General features: G+C 42.9%; 1 protein-coding gene across 1 annotated transcript in view; it reads left to right on the top strand.

The window, feature by feature from the left end:
- The window catches only part of SFMBT2 (Scm like with four mbt domains 2), a 114,775-nt gene that overhangs the window by 79,771 nt on the left and 20,038 nt on the right, over positions 1-14,966 (top strand). The window contains exons 12-16 of the mRNA XM_065669378.1: positions 2,964-3,077; positions 4,395-4,437; positions 4,989-5,059; positions 6,236-6,375; positions 13,811-13,920. Coding sequence (XP_065525450.1) covers positions 2,964-3,077; positions 4,395-4,437; positions 4,989-5,059; positions 6,236-6,375; positions 13,811-13,920 — 478 coding nt within the window. The remainder of the gene's footprint in view (positions 1-2,963; positions 3,078-4,394; positions 4,438-4,988; positions 5,060-6,235; positions 6,376-13,810; positions 13,921-14,966) is intronic.

Genomic DNA, 14,966 nt, shown 5'->3' on the forward strand with positions numbered 1-14,966 from the left:
TGCTTTATGCTCTTGTTTTGTATCTCGATACCAGGAATAGAACTGTAGTAAAAGGGAAAGATGCAAAAGACTATAAAAAATAAAGAGGAATCTTTGCTGCTGGTGAAATGTATGACTTCAGTATGCACAGTGTTATGCTAAAGCCAGGCATTAAAAAACCCCAAACCCTGCTTGCAGAGTTGTAAAATAAATGTGGCTTGAACTGTGGCATGGTTTTTTTTTTACTCCATTAATACGCTATTGTTTCTAACTGATTATTTATGCTCTGGTAGCAGCAAGACTCCCCAGCTACCATGGGAGCCCATCGCTGAAGGCCTCAGGTCCCACCATTTATCATGGGAGCATCTGAAGCTTTCATTGTTGCCCTGTTTGACAGCCCAAACTGCAGCCATAAACCAGTATGCAGTAGTTAAGCAGCATCGAGTTAGACACAGGGGAACATTGCTTAATAAATCCTGCTTTGTACAGTAGCAAAACTCTGTAAACTTCAGGGTGAGCATTTAATGAGCAGCAGTTGAGTTACCCTGTGCTGGAAAAGAAGCATAGGGCTGATCCAATGCTGTGTGCATCCCATCACTTTCTGCTGCTTTATTACTGATCATCTGCATTGTTAATTTTTACTGGTTCATTTTAGATTTTAAAGCTGAAGCTTTCTGGTGTAAATTTATACAAGTAATAATGTTCACTCTCTGCAGAGCCGAGGAATTTGAGGAAAACCCTTTTGTTAATCACTTCTCCAGCGAGGTTTTCCATAATTTTCCCTTTGAGAGTTGCTGCTCAATTCTGCCCATCCTGTAAGATTCATAGCAGCGTGAAAGTTTTCTTCACTGTGTTCTCAGTCTCCCTGTTCTCTTCTATTTAACCTCTCAAGCCTTATGGATATTTATTAGTCTGAGAAGATGGCAACATAAAAAGCAGAATTTGAAACTAATGAGTCTCAAACAAGCTGTTTTCCACTTATATGAGTGAGGCCAAACAAAGCAGTAAGATGTTGGGAGTGGAAGGAAGGGTTATCACTTGCCAGGGGGAAGAAGCAGTGCCAAGGAGGACAGAGAAGCCTTGAGTATATCGTACAAGAGGAATAATGTTGTTACAGCTGAACAGACATTATGGTGCTTCCTTACTCTTCAGGGTGGGTGCAGCTGTAAACTTTGAAACCAGAATGTTCATGTCACATCCATAGTAGCTTGCAAGCAGGAAAGTACATTCAGTCTGTTTATTTGGTCAGAATAACACCACAGAACAGTTGCAGTAATGAAAAGAGTGGGTTTTCCCAGATCTGGTGAAATCTCAGTGGGGAATGTGTTGATCTCTTGCTGTTTAGGGCCTGACCCATGCCTTGCTCACTTGGTGCATGTCTTGCTACTGACTTCAGTAGTTCTCACATCAGTTCCTTGGCTGGATTTGTGGTGTTAGGTGAAAATGTTTTGCCCATTGGAGGGTGCAGCTTTCATCAGGTTCAAACTGAGCTGAGATCTCTTGGAGGGAAATGGTTTTGCAGAGCATGCCAGCTGTTGAGACCTTGCATTGGTTGTGTTCTGTATCTTGTGCCTTCATCCCATCCTTTCCCCTTGCCATATCCCAGTGAAATGGAAACTCTATCTTCAGTGTATAATGTCTAACCATGGTGCAGGGCTCAGAAAAATACCATGAAGACACCCATGAATCTATGCAGACATCATTATTTCATTTTTTAATTACTTCCTCCAGCACCGTGAGCACCAGCACCTATTTTCCTCCTTCCTTTGGGTGTTCATACAGCCACTCTCAAAGTGCACCATGTTTATTACTAGAAAAAAGATTGATCAAAATGCTGCATCTCAGTCTCAATGCTATTCCCATCACAAAGTTCAATTACTGTTTCAATTACACTGCAAGCCCTTGATGAACATTCATTAGTGGGGAGCTCCCAGTAGTTATCTAGCTGTGCACAGTCAAACACTGCTGCCTGAAGCAGGAGGCAAAGATGCTGTAACAGATGCGAAGGCAAGGATGCTGTAGGGGAAGCTGCTGATCCTTTGGTCTCTTTTATTAGGAGATCATCTCACACTGATGCTGGAGCTGTAGGTCCTAGGGTGGGAATGGCAGAGGGGGGTGAAGTTGCTGGCCAGGCTGTGCCAGTGCAAGAGGATTTGAGTTGGAGTAATTAAATTGTGTCTTGGCTCAGGAGCCAGGGTTGTTTTCAGAATAACTCAAAGCCAGCAGGAATATTTCCATTTGCTGCAATGGGCTTTTGAGTATGACCCACACAAACCAAGACAGGAGAATGTCTTCTAAAGGAGACATAATGACCAAACTGTATTTGCTTTAAGCAGAGATTTTCAGCGGGATTTTGGATTTAGTATTATGGCAAAGATCTTAGTCTGTGTGTCCCACTTGGGGCTTTTATATTGCCTCTCCTCTGTTGAGTGATCAGTTCATGTTTCATGTGCTGTGAGGAGCCCTAGGAGAATTCATGGCACTTCTAGGCAGAAGAATGGCCATCTCCCACCCTTAAAAACAGTGACTTAAGGGCAGAACCACACAAAAATGCTTCAGGGGAGGGGCACTGGGGCATAAAGGCCTATCATCACATTGCCTTATGTACATCTTTAAGAGCAAGCACCCAGCAACTTTGGCTAACTTAACTTGTGAACTCTACAAAAACCCCGAGGGTCGATCAGCCCATCTTGCTGGGGAAAGTCACACGTTTTACCTCATTGGCTTTTGGCTTCTTTGCTGCATACCCTTAGAGTGCTCTTCATGGGGCTTTTCTCTGGAATCACATTTCACTGTATATGCAGCAGCCTTGTCATTGCTGTCTGTGCAGAATTGAAGATGAAATGGGGCCTGATTTTGATGCAGGGATGCAGATATATTTTCATGTGTTCCATCATGTGCTTCGCTTGGTTCATGATTAATGCTCCAATGGCTCTGAGCTTGGTATTCCATGTCTAAGTTACATTATAAATCTGTGTTTATAGGTTTACAGATGCCCTCTCCAGAGTACATAGTTGATGTAGAGTCTATGGACATTTTCCCCGTTGGCTGGTGTGAAGCGAATGCTTATAACCTAACTCCACCACACAAAGCTGTTTGTAAGTACATGGAAACCTCAAACAGCATAGGTATTACGTCAACATATATATCAGGGAGTTTGTCTTATGTCCGTAATCCCATTCTCAGAACTACCCACCTAACAAGCATACTAGTAACCAGGCTGTAAGTGTACTGTAACTAAAGAGCAATAAGTCTAATTAGTGACCAGACTCTGCAGCACTGGTATTGTGTGATTTGTACTTGTCTGTGTGATCAGTCCCTCTAAAAAATTGGATTGTTTGCATCAGGAAAGGCTGTTAGGTGGTTTGAGATTGCACTGTTACGTGGATTGAGACTGCGGGCTGTGGGTTTGTGGTGGGTTTGTCAGAGTGAAACCAGATTTTGTCATGCTGACCCAAGTTCACTTGTGTAGCTGAGTGAATTAGGGACATAGAACCTCAAACTGGGAAAACCCCCATGAACTGTAGGGTGGAATGGACATAAAGAGACCATCCAGTTGCTTCCTCTCTAAAACAGGATCTGCTCCATCTAAATTGAGAGATGTTTGCTGACCTCCTGCAAGGGGGTTTCTGCTCCTGCCTGGGGTATCTACCCAGTTATATCAGTGCCCCTATCAGCTCAGAGATTTCCTTAGTATTCAATTTACATCTCTCCCAGCATAATTAAGCCTTATAGTGTTTTGTCCTGCCTTCAGTGTGTGTTAAGATGATTTTCTTCCCTTTCCATTTGCATTTGAAGGCTGTTCATGTGCGCTCAGTAGCTTGGTGCTGTTCTGTTCCCCTCAGAAGTTATCCAACCCCAGTCTCAAGCCACCAGATAAAAAATTACCCTCACTGTTTATATTAATTAACATCTGAAAGGCAAATTTTAAAATGTGTCAACCCTTTTGAAGAGTTAAATATGCTTAAGTTAAAAATCAGGCAGCCGGGGCCTAATTTGGGAGAATACTGCTATGGCAACATTATGCAGCCTTATCGCAATTTATAGCTAGGGATAAATGATGCTGGATGTAATCATGCTTGTAAAATGTAATCTTACCCATATGTGTTTCTGTATGGAAAGATATTTGTGGTTTTATCTTTTTTTTTTTTCTACCCTCATCCCATAAAGCACTATATTAGCATTCCAGAGGAAGGATTAAATGTGTTATTAGATCTTTAAAGTAGGTTTTAATGATGTAGTGACTTAAAAAATACCGAGAAAAGATGGCGATAGTAATTAAGTACCATTTCATTGTGTTACAAGTCATTTTATAGTCAGTGCATTAATACAGCTTTTTATGCGTTATGGGTATACTTTATAGGACAGAAGGGTAAAAACGTGTGCTTTTTTTCTTCCTTGCTTCATTTTTGCAGTGAGAAGGAAGAGAAGAATTGCAGTTGTGCAACCAGAAAAGCAGTAAGTTTTTGTTATTTAAGGTGATATTTCTACAGGGGTGCGTCAGGTCTTCCAGGGGAGATAATACACAGGGTGACTTTGGTAACTACTGCCCTGATACTGCAGCAGAATCCACAAGAGGATACTTTGAAATATTTGTGAGCATATTAGAAAGTCTTTATAATTGAGGTTTGTTACCAGTTGGAACTGCATAGCCAGTGTCTGATGGCCAGTAAGGGATGCTTATGGAAGATGGATGTGTACCAGGAGGGCATTTCCCTATCTAGCCTTTGCACTTGCTAGAAACAAGAATTTAAGGGAATTAAGTGTGAATATTTGAGCTAAAGCTTACAGACCAGAGTATATCTTTGGAGGAGCCGTGGATCTGGCTCTTTCTTTTGCAATATGCAGGCCCTGGGCTACGATAAAACATACGGAAATGAGGTTGTATTTGTGGTATGTCCATTCCTCAGCCCAGGCAGGTGCTGGTGCAGCTCTGTCCAGCCTGAATACTGGTTCTGCCCCTTTGTCCTGTCTGCTACTATTAAATACACCAAAATGCTGTTTGACAGGTTATCATCCACAGTGCCTGTTGAGAAAATACCTCATGACCTCTGCCCGGTTCCTCAGCCAGACGCCACAGGTAAGGCTGCTCAGCAGTGGCAAGATCTTTATTTCAAGGACCTATTGCTTCTATGTGGGGGGATGACCCCAAAAAGGCAGTGACTGTGTCATATGGGTGGGGAGATGGAACCACATCCTCAGGGGTGTAGGAGTGGTGTGGACTCACCCACACTGCAAGAAGTCTCTGATGTACAGCATGTGAAAGTCTGGTCCTCCACGTGTGAATGCTGTGTCTTGCTGGGGCTATCTGAGTTCCCCTGCAGCTTACCCACTTCAGTTAAGGCCAGGCTAATGAAGCCCTGGTGGAGATGGATGGTTTTTTTTTAATTGGCATCAATGAAAATGCTCACACCAGGACTTAATGGGTCCCTGTGTTAGCATCAAGACACTGTGGCATGGCTGGTCCTTTTGCTAAAGGCAGATTGTTCTCCCTTTTAGCAATGGCAGGAGGCTCTGTGAGTGCAGTATTCATCTATTTAATTGCTTAGACGCAGCAGGATTTAACTCACTTTATTCCAGCAGACTGCAGGACACAAATTGACATCTGAGCCAACATCCCAGGGCCCCATTACAACCAAATGGGGAGAAATGGGCTTTTTTTGGGTATGATAACCAAAAACTGGATAACCACTTGGATGGTAGATGAACTGCATTGAGATGTACCCACTTCCCTCCATGGGCTGTAAAGGAGCACAAAGTAATTAGCCCAGACAAAGAAAACTGCTCTGTAGACTCATGTAAGGTCACGAGAAGGGCACTGCTGTGCTCACTATGTTGGACAGTAGCTGAAGAGGGGTTTGTAGAACTCTCCACTTGAGTTTTCTCCTTGAGTTGATTCTATATCTATGAGAAGAAGTTAATACATTCCCTTTCTGGCAAGTTGCAACTGAGTCGCTCACACCCATCTGCAGTGTGAGTTATGAAAGAGCCTTGGGTCATATTATGAATTAAATCCTTTCCTGAGTCTCCTTTCAGTAGGGTGTGCAGCCAAATCATTTGCTATTAAAAGCACTTGACTTTTCTGTGTTGGATGGATTCAAGTAGCAGAGACTTCTCTACCTTCTATCTCAAGGAAGACATTTTGTGCCTCCTTTACTCTTCTTTCCTCCTTATCACATCTAGGAGGAAGAAGAAGGGCCCTTGATATATTGTACGGAAGTGCTACATGCACATCAATGCTACTTTCTCCTTGCAGGCACCGTCAATGGGAGATACTGCTGCCCCCAGCTCTACATCAACCACCGCTGCTTCTCAGGTCCATATTTAAACAAAGGCAGAATAGCAGAGCTACCTCAGTCTGTCGGGCCTGGCAAGTGTGTGCTGGTCCTCAAAGAGGTATGGCTCAGCTCTCTTTTGGGGGGATTTCAGGGGGAAAGCATGGGTTGCCAGCCCCAGAATTTGAGAGCAGTGCACCTAAAATTGTCCCAGAGCTCTATAGTGGTTTCTATAACTCAGAACTGCAAGAGGGTCATATGTGCATTGTGAGTTTTAATGGAAGAGGTGACATTTTTGAGACATGGGGAGTTCTGTTGGTCGGGAGCAAGTTTTGTCTTAACTGTGTGCAAGAGAATTCATGTTCTGTTGGAGCTGTCCCTAAAGCTGACCTCTGTGGTTGTTGCCATCCGTGATGCTGTTGGTCCAGCAGATCCAGTGTGGATGACACCTCTGTATATATGAAAGTGGTCTGGTGGGGCCCAAACCATTGAGATCAGGACAGAAAGCCAAGCAGAGGTGTGTGTGGTGTGATGAGTGGAAGCTGTGGTGTGCCCAGCTCTTGCTCAATATGGATAGGTTAATTCCACACAGCAGGGATGGCAAAGTACCATGATCTCTTCACTTCGCCCTGGGGACTTCTAGAAATTTAGAACTTTCAACTTTCAGGTCTGTATCTATATGAACCACACTTGATATGCATGCAGGAGCATAGTTGAGCTCCATCTACCCTTGGTGAAAAAGCACGGAATTTCTAGGTGTCTATTTGAGGGTGGGGAGGCCCAGAGAAGCTGAGGCTGCCCCATCATTTGCAGTGTTCAAGGACAAGCTGGACAGGCTTGGAGCAACCTGCTGTAGTGGAAGGTGTCCCTGCCTGTGGCAGGGTTTGGAACTGAATGAGCTTTCAGGTCCTTCCAACCCAAAACATCCTGTGATTCTACGAATCTGATGTATTTGTAAGACCCTTAGTGCCCAGCTCAGGATGTCTTCAGTTGTCTGAAAAGAGACAAATCCCAACCCTTAACAGAAACAGCTGAAAGGTGAGATTCCTCCCAAATCACTCCCCACTTGGAAAACACCTCTGTACTGTAGTGACGCCTGTGTCCCCATTCACTTCTCATCACCTGCAAGCACTGCTTTATACAACAGCACTGCTGGCTGTCTCACATAGTTGAAAGCTGGGCCATGGAGAGAGCCTAATCCAGCTGCTTGTGCAAGTGGGACACTTGGGTCTCAAAGAAACAAGTCAAAAATAGCCCTCAGCAGAAAGCAGGATAAAATGATGCAGAACAGAAGTTGATAGCTGCCAAATTTGAAAGCTTGCTGATGGGGAGCATTAGCAATCTGCTGCTCCTTGAAAAACAGGCAATGAAGAAGCAACATGGGGGAAACAGGAGGCTTGCACAGTCAATACTTATGCTAATGTTTCTTCCTCCTTTCTTCCTGGAATTTGGGTTGTGAAAACATAAGCAGTGCCAGGTTCTCCCCTAGAATCTTAGTGCTGTGCTTCATAGGATAACACTGGCTTCTCCAAATTCCTTAAAAATGGGAACAACTGTGGAAACCAGTCTGAATTTCCTACAGAAATCCTATTTTCTCATGCTGTGCCTCCTTACAGAATTGCTTGCCGAAGGAGCAATAGTGTCAAAGAGACATGGGCATCTTGCTTTTGGAGACATGAATGACTTCCCAAGGAGCGGAACCATGGCAGTGGCGCAGCACTGGTCAGTGCTGTTTTACAGATGAATTCAAGCTCATCCTGGCCATGGGGACCAAGTCCAAGTTCTGAAAAGGGTGAAGGGAAGACATTCAGGATGTTGCTGTAGGGAAGATACATGTGGCTCATATCTGCTACTGCCAAAATGAGAAGTGTTAGCAGCTCAGATAGGATAAGGGTACCTAGCATGTGGAAGAGGCAAGAAGAGGCAGAGAAGACATCCCTACACTGAGATGATGATCTTTAGCATCTGCCAGAGCACCCAAAAGTACTGCAAAGGTGTGTGGTGAGAATAGTACAGGAGATACCTCCTCCAGCCCAAGACCACAGCCACAAGGCTTTGTACAGCTGAAGAGCTCACAAGGGTCCCCATCCCTCCAAATGAGTCTTGGTGCTGAGCTTTGATGCCTTTGTCTTGCTTTACATCCACTGTTGATGTGGCCCCAGGAATGCAAACGCATTATAATGATCGCTCTCTCAGTGTATAGGGAAATTGCAGATCATTGTAAATCATACATCAGCATAACTTTTATGGAATAGATAAATTATACGTGGGCTTTCCGTTGACAATACACAGGGGAGGGTGAGAAAGACAAAACAACTATGAAGGAAGAGTGGAGTCAATAGCAGTTGGTGAGAGCTTTTTTAATCACCTGTTTTTAAATCACCCTTTCAAATTATGGTCTCCAGCCATAACTCACTGCCTTTAGAGATGCTCTAGTTAAAAATCTGTGCCAGTCACCAGCTAGTTCACAGTGAGCAGCAATCTCTGTGATGGAAATGGTGCTGTGTTCAGCTCTGATGGAAGCCCCAGACTAAAACCAGCTGGAACAACCAATTCCTGCCCCATTCCTCCAGCCTAGATTATCTAAAGCAAGAGGATATGTCCTCTCCCCACTAGCACCATGTAATGGGAGACCTTTCTCCTGTCTGGGTGGAGGGGGTCTGGGTGCATCTTCTGCCTTCCTCCACACTCAACCATGGGTGTTGTATCAAAAAGTGCCATGCAGCTGTGGTTCATGATGCTCCTCAGCCCTCTTTTCCCCCAACATCATCTCCTTCCTTACCTCCATCATTGCTGCAGTGAAGCATCATTCTGGATCCAGCTCCTAATAAACTGGTGCTACTCATCTGCATGCTAATAGTGAGATAGCTATGGATCAGTACTGCTTGCTTCTGGAGATACCATTGTAGTGTGGAGTAAGTAGGAGCACCGCCTTTCACTTGAGTAGTGTGGGCTGTTCTCACTTGGGTTATTGGGAGGGAGACTGCACAGATAAATTTGCTTTTGTGGAGCACCTCTTTTCCAACAGAACAGACACTTGGGTTCTGCATTGTTACTGCATCCCCCTGATTTCTGCCCCATTGCTTTGTCCTAGTGTTGGATTCAGAGGTTGTGAGCTCTGCAGGAGGAAGCTGCTAGGGTGCCTTCAGGAATGGCAGCCCTTGAGCAAGATTCCAAGCAAAATCTTGAGAGCAATTGCAACTTATTTAGAAGTATGATCAAAAATACTGATTTTAGTTCTGTGTGTTTGTATCCTTGCATCCATGCCAAGCTTTAGGCAAGTGACAAGTAACTCTTGCGCTATCTAGTGCCAAACTTCTTTTTAAAGCCTAGCTGTTCATTATTCCTAGTGCCAACCCAAGTTTCTGCTGGGACCAGTGGCTTATTGTGGTTTCTTTCACCCCAAGAGGCAAGTGAGGTGGTAATGCCTCTTGTTTAACATCAGCTGCAAAGCTTATCTCATTCCTGAGATATTTGTTTGGAAAAAAAGTTGAAACTTGCAGCCAGATAAAGTGGAGACATCAACTATTGCCATTCAACAGTTGCATCTAAGCTAATTGTGACCCTATAGTGGCTATGTAAGTAATGCTAACTTTAAGTTGAATTAAAATAAACAGATTGTCAGCTTTAGATTTAGTGCTTTGGTCAGCATATCTGCAAAGTACTTGTGAGCAGTTCTTCAATCTATGCAAACAACTTACCACGGCAACATTGTAAAACAAAATGAGGTGTCTTTTTGAGACTTCAGATGATCTATAACCCACTATATCTTGGGGAAATATGCTGTCAAGATTAATTAGCCTCATTGCTTATTGCTGTTACTATTTTTAGGCACTTTTTTTCTTTTTAAAGAGAAAATGGGTTTAGAGGTAATGTGACTGTCCAGCCGATGCAAAGAGGAGAAATCAGCCAGCATTTGTCAAGGAGCTGTTGCAATCGGCAGCTGGAATTTTTTGGAGCACAGCAGGACTTCTTAGGAAAAATTGGCATAATTAAATCATGAGACTCAGAAATTTAAGTAGCTTGCATGAAACTTTAGGTGTCTGAGCCAGGCTGTTCATTAGTGATCGGATATGGTGTTGGAATGGCATAAACCTCTATTGTCTGGAGAGATAAACTGCATTTCAGCAAGAGGGCTCACATCCTCCCTTAAACTGCTCTGTGGACTTAAGCTCATCTGTAGTAGTTCCTCCAACTTACATGTGGACATACATGTTTTTGAAGTGCCATGGACTGTCATAAGCATGTCAAGAGTTAAGTGCTACAACCTTGACTGTGATAAAAGCTCACTTTTAGATTGTGGATCATTTAATGAAAGAATCCCAAAGAACTCTTTTCCCTTCTCTTTCTATCCCACAGATGTGTCATTATTCCAAGTAAAATAATTTGTTTGCTCTCCTGCCTGAGGCTAGGTAGAATTTCTCCTGATAGGTAGGAAGTGTGGGCTCATAGCTCTGATATAGGAGGAAAACTGAGTTTCTCCTCATGAAGATACTGATCACTGGGCTCCTGAACCTGAACAGGAGGAGATACAAAGAAGTAGTTCTTTACTGTGAGGGTGATGAGGCACTGGCACAGGTTACCCAAAGAAGTGGCAAATTCTACATCCCTGGCAGTGTTCAAGGCCAGGCTGGACAGAGCTTTGGGTGACATGGTCTAATGTGAGGTGTCCCTGCCCATGGCAGGGGGTTGGAACTGGATGATCTTAAGGTCTTTTCTAACCCAAACCGTTCTGTGATTCTATGATAGTATTTTGAACTGCATATTCTCAGTTATACCTCCTGAAAAACCTTCATCCAGGGTTGGGACTATTAACGAAGAGGGGTGTAGGGATGGGAAATGTGTGAATACCAAGAAGCTATGATAAGAAGAAAGGTGGTGAACTGCCCAGTGGATCAGGCACATTTAGACATGCTCAGAAAAGGGCATTTTTGAATCTGTGATGTGGAAAACTTCATAGTTAAGATGTCAGTGTGCCTATATGATTGGGTGGAGGCTTGTAGTGGTGCTGTGTGATCATGCTTATGACTCCAACCCACTGAACCCAGCAGCATCAAAATAAAACTTCACAGGTGCATAACAGCAAAGACTGGTGTTGTCTAATCCACCCCCCTGCTCCAGGGCACTGCTGGATGCACCCAAACCACTCTTGATTGAGAGGGGTGAAGTAAACTGCCAAAATCTCAGGCTGGTCACACTCCAGATGAACGGAACTCTGTGAGTCAGAACAAAATATGACCAGCCTGATCTGGTGAAGTAACTTTCCATCTCCAGAGAAAGTTGGAAACTAGTCTAGGTTTCTTCACTGGTTTTGCTTTAATCGAGGCAATTTTCCCACAAGAACCAGTGTTCTTTTTTCTCCCTAGTGTTTAATAGTGTGAAATATAAAGCAATAATGTTCAAAGGCAACAGTGTTAAGATGTTGATGGATTTCTGCTGTGGGTTAAAATGCCAAGTCCAATGACTGGTTTGAGATACAAGAAGAGTAAAAACCAGAGGTTTAAAAAAAATTAATTTATTTTCCCTAAAAAGGAAATGTTTATTCTTACAAAACACTCTTTAAAACTTGGATTCAAAGTTTACAGAGTCCTGCTGATGGCAAGCCAGCTTGGAGAAAAGTCCTAGTATTGTTGGTGTCCAGTCCTGGAGTTGATTAGGTGTCTGGGATAACGTCCAGACATGGTCACACAGTTATTTACAGGGTTGGGGTTTGTTTTCTTGCTCATTTCCTAGCTGTTCTGACAACTACAAACACCATCACCCTGATAAAGGAGCAGGACAGCACTGTTGGTGGGAAACAAACAGCTTTCCCACCAGCAAGCAGGGTGGTTTTAGAAGCATGCTTAAGGAGACCTTTCCCAACAAGCTCCTACATAGGCATTAAATAACTCCTTGGATTTGCTGATCAAGAGGGGAACACATCTGATGAGTTGTGAATGAGTGTGGGAGCTACCCAGGTTTTGAAAACCCACCTTTGGCTTCCTTACATTGAGTCTCACTGTCTCTGTGTCAGAAGCCAGTGCCCATCAGTTTGTATGGTGAGAGGCAGGCAAGAAAATATGCAGATGAGCAACTGAATGGGCTCGCTCAGCTTTCTTTTGTTCTCTTGGAATCTGTATGACTTAGTGACTAGCTGTGTGAGGAGATGGGAACCAGCTGGAAAGCTGTGGGTAAATCTGTGTGGTAGGTTCCCCATATGTGAGATAGGGAGTGTGCTCCTGCCATTCCTCTTACAGTGCTTCGAGATGTACGGATAATCAGAGCTACATAAGACATTGGTGCTATTATTGGCCATTGCTTTAGGTGTCTCTAATCGTACTTTTTTGAAGCATGGTTTGAGTAATGTTTTCAAGGGCCCAATGATAAGTCAAAATTTGCTTCTAGTAAATAACCTAGCTAAACAACTCAAACCACTGCTGTTTTCCATGGTACTGTGCAGCATTAAGTGAAGCCCTTGCCTGAAAATGATTAATTATCCAAGGTTTTCAAAATGTGAGTGAATCCTCAGGTTGCTGGATTTAAAAACAAAACAAAAACCCCAAAACCAACAACTTAGGAAAGAAAAATCATTAAAAACCCCCAAGCCTAAAACTCCCCCAAAACCCCAACAACAAACAGAACCCACTCAACAGAAAGCACATTGCTTTTTGCAGTATGACCTAGTTAGTTTTTAATCTCTGATGAACCATGTTCATGGGTGCTGGGCAAACTGAACACTCATCATGCTGGAATCATTTGCAGGCCTCCAGAGAATTAAGAACAGGCATTAGGTAAAGAGCTAAATTATGTCAAAACCAATTCAGACTCACTGTGGGGTCATTCATGTACATACAATGCAGACTGTTCAAACACATGGTCTGGTGCTGTTAAGAGATTTATTTTTCTTGTATTTATCTCCGTAGGCCAAGTGTAGACTGTTAAAGCTTGGATTCCCTTAGCCAATAGCAGGAATTGGTTTTATTCTCAAAGTCTTTGGGTTAAATGGATTGGCACATGTGTTTTGTTGTAAAAAGTGGACACACACTGGGTTTCAGGCACACCTCCTGCAAACTCTTTTTGTGCAGACTTCATTAATATTCTGCTAATACAGTCAAGACACGCACCACTCAGACACTTAAGACCATATTGCTGGCCTCAAGTATGTGAATTCCCCTTTTGGCGTTCTGTGTGTAATGGTACATGACTGTATCTGGTTGAGCCATCAGAAGTATTTTCGTTTTTTATTAAATTGAGCAACTATAGACACAGTGAATGGAATCTCCTTTGAGTGAGAAGGTCTGTCTCAAAGAAAAATTGATTAACGTGAGATTTTGGGAGTTAGATAGCAGCATTTAATACAGTCATCATATCGGGCTGATGTGTCATCTACAAACGTTTGGCACATTCATTAAATCTGGGACCTCCTCTAACTGCATCTGGAACTTACCCTGTGCAGCCTTGGACCAAAATAGGCACCTGTGAGCTGCTCCTGCCTGTGCAGCACCTGGTTTCCGATTCATTGTGGTCAGGGACTACTTTTAAACCCATCAGTGTTGTCTGTTTTGTCTCTTTAATAGGTTCTCAGCATGGTGATCAATGCAGCTTACAAGCCAGGGAGTGTTTTACGAGAACTGCAGCTAGTGGAAGACCCTCAGTGGAATTTCCAAGAGGAAACACTTAAAGCTAAGTAAGTCTTCAGTGTGTGCTGTTTTATTTGGGAGAACAAGAGATTTTTTTTTTCCTATTGTCAGATTTCTACTTCTCTAATTATCATTTTGCTTCATTGTATTATTTGGCTCATTCTCTAGCAACTTCAATGAAATACTCACCTGAATGATTCATTTCTGTTGTCTTTCTCCAAGCAGCCATCCAGATTTTGATGAAAAATGTCATGTTCTTCAGTGAAGTCCTGAATTTTATAAGCTGTTCCTATAAGCTTGGCTGCTACTGAATTAACTCAGTTCTTGGTTTTCTAAATGTAGGAGTATTACTTCTTTTCATAAAGAACCTGTCATTCTAATGCACAAAACCCTGGTGAGAACAAAAATAAGTGCAAACAAAATAGCAAGGACACGTTTTTGAGCAGGAGAGTGTTAGGACAAAATAACAACAGATCTGAGATTCATGTCAAAATTTGGGGCCTTTCTAGAATATATGCTTCAATTCTCATCTAAACAACACCTTCCAAACCTGTGTATCCATAAAATGCTCCATTTCCCTTCCATCTTTAAAATCTCCCCCTTTATATCTTCTTTATGTAATGGGCACTACACTTAGGATGTATTTCAACAGCCATTGTCTCTCTAAAAGAGGGGAGTCTCACCTAAGCACTCTCACAAGTCCCTCCAAAGAGCAATTCTTCCCACTTCCCAGATGTATGTCACCAAACAGTTCTTTGAAGACAGCTATGTTCTTTGACTAACTTGGTCACATTGACTTTCTGAGTACTGTAGTTAAATGCAGTGAATCTCACCCTTTGTACTGAACTCTGATACTCCTTTTCAAAGAAAAGCAATTTTCTCTTGGTTATTTGGAATGATTGGCTGTCAAATATGGCACTATTGATTGCTATTGTATGTGCTCTTTGGCCATGCAGATATTGCAGAAAGTTCATGTGTGCTGTGGTTGAGGGAGAGAATTGAGAACCTTTTGTTCTGTGTACTCGGAAACTGCTTTTCTAAAGGAGGATTGCAAATAGAAATGAAAAGCTGCTAGAAAATCCTGGTTTTAATT

Source organism: Lathamus discolor, chromosome 1, assembly GCF_037157495.1.
Source record: "Lathamus discolor isolate bLatDis1 chromosome 1, bLatDis1.hap1, whole genome shotgun sequence".
NCBI lineage: Eukaryota > Metazoa > Chordata > Aves > Psittaciformes > Psittacidae > Lathamus > Lathamus discolor.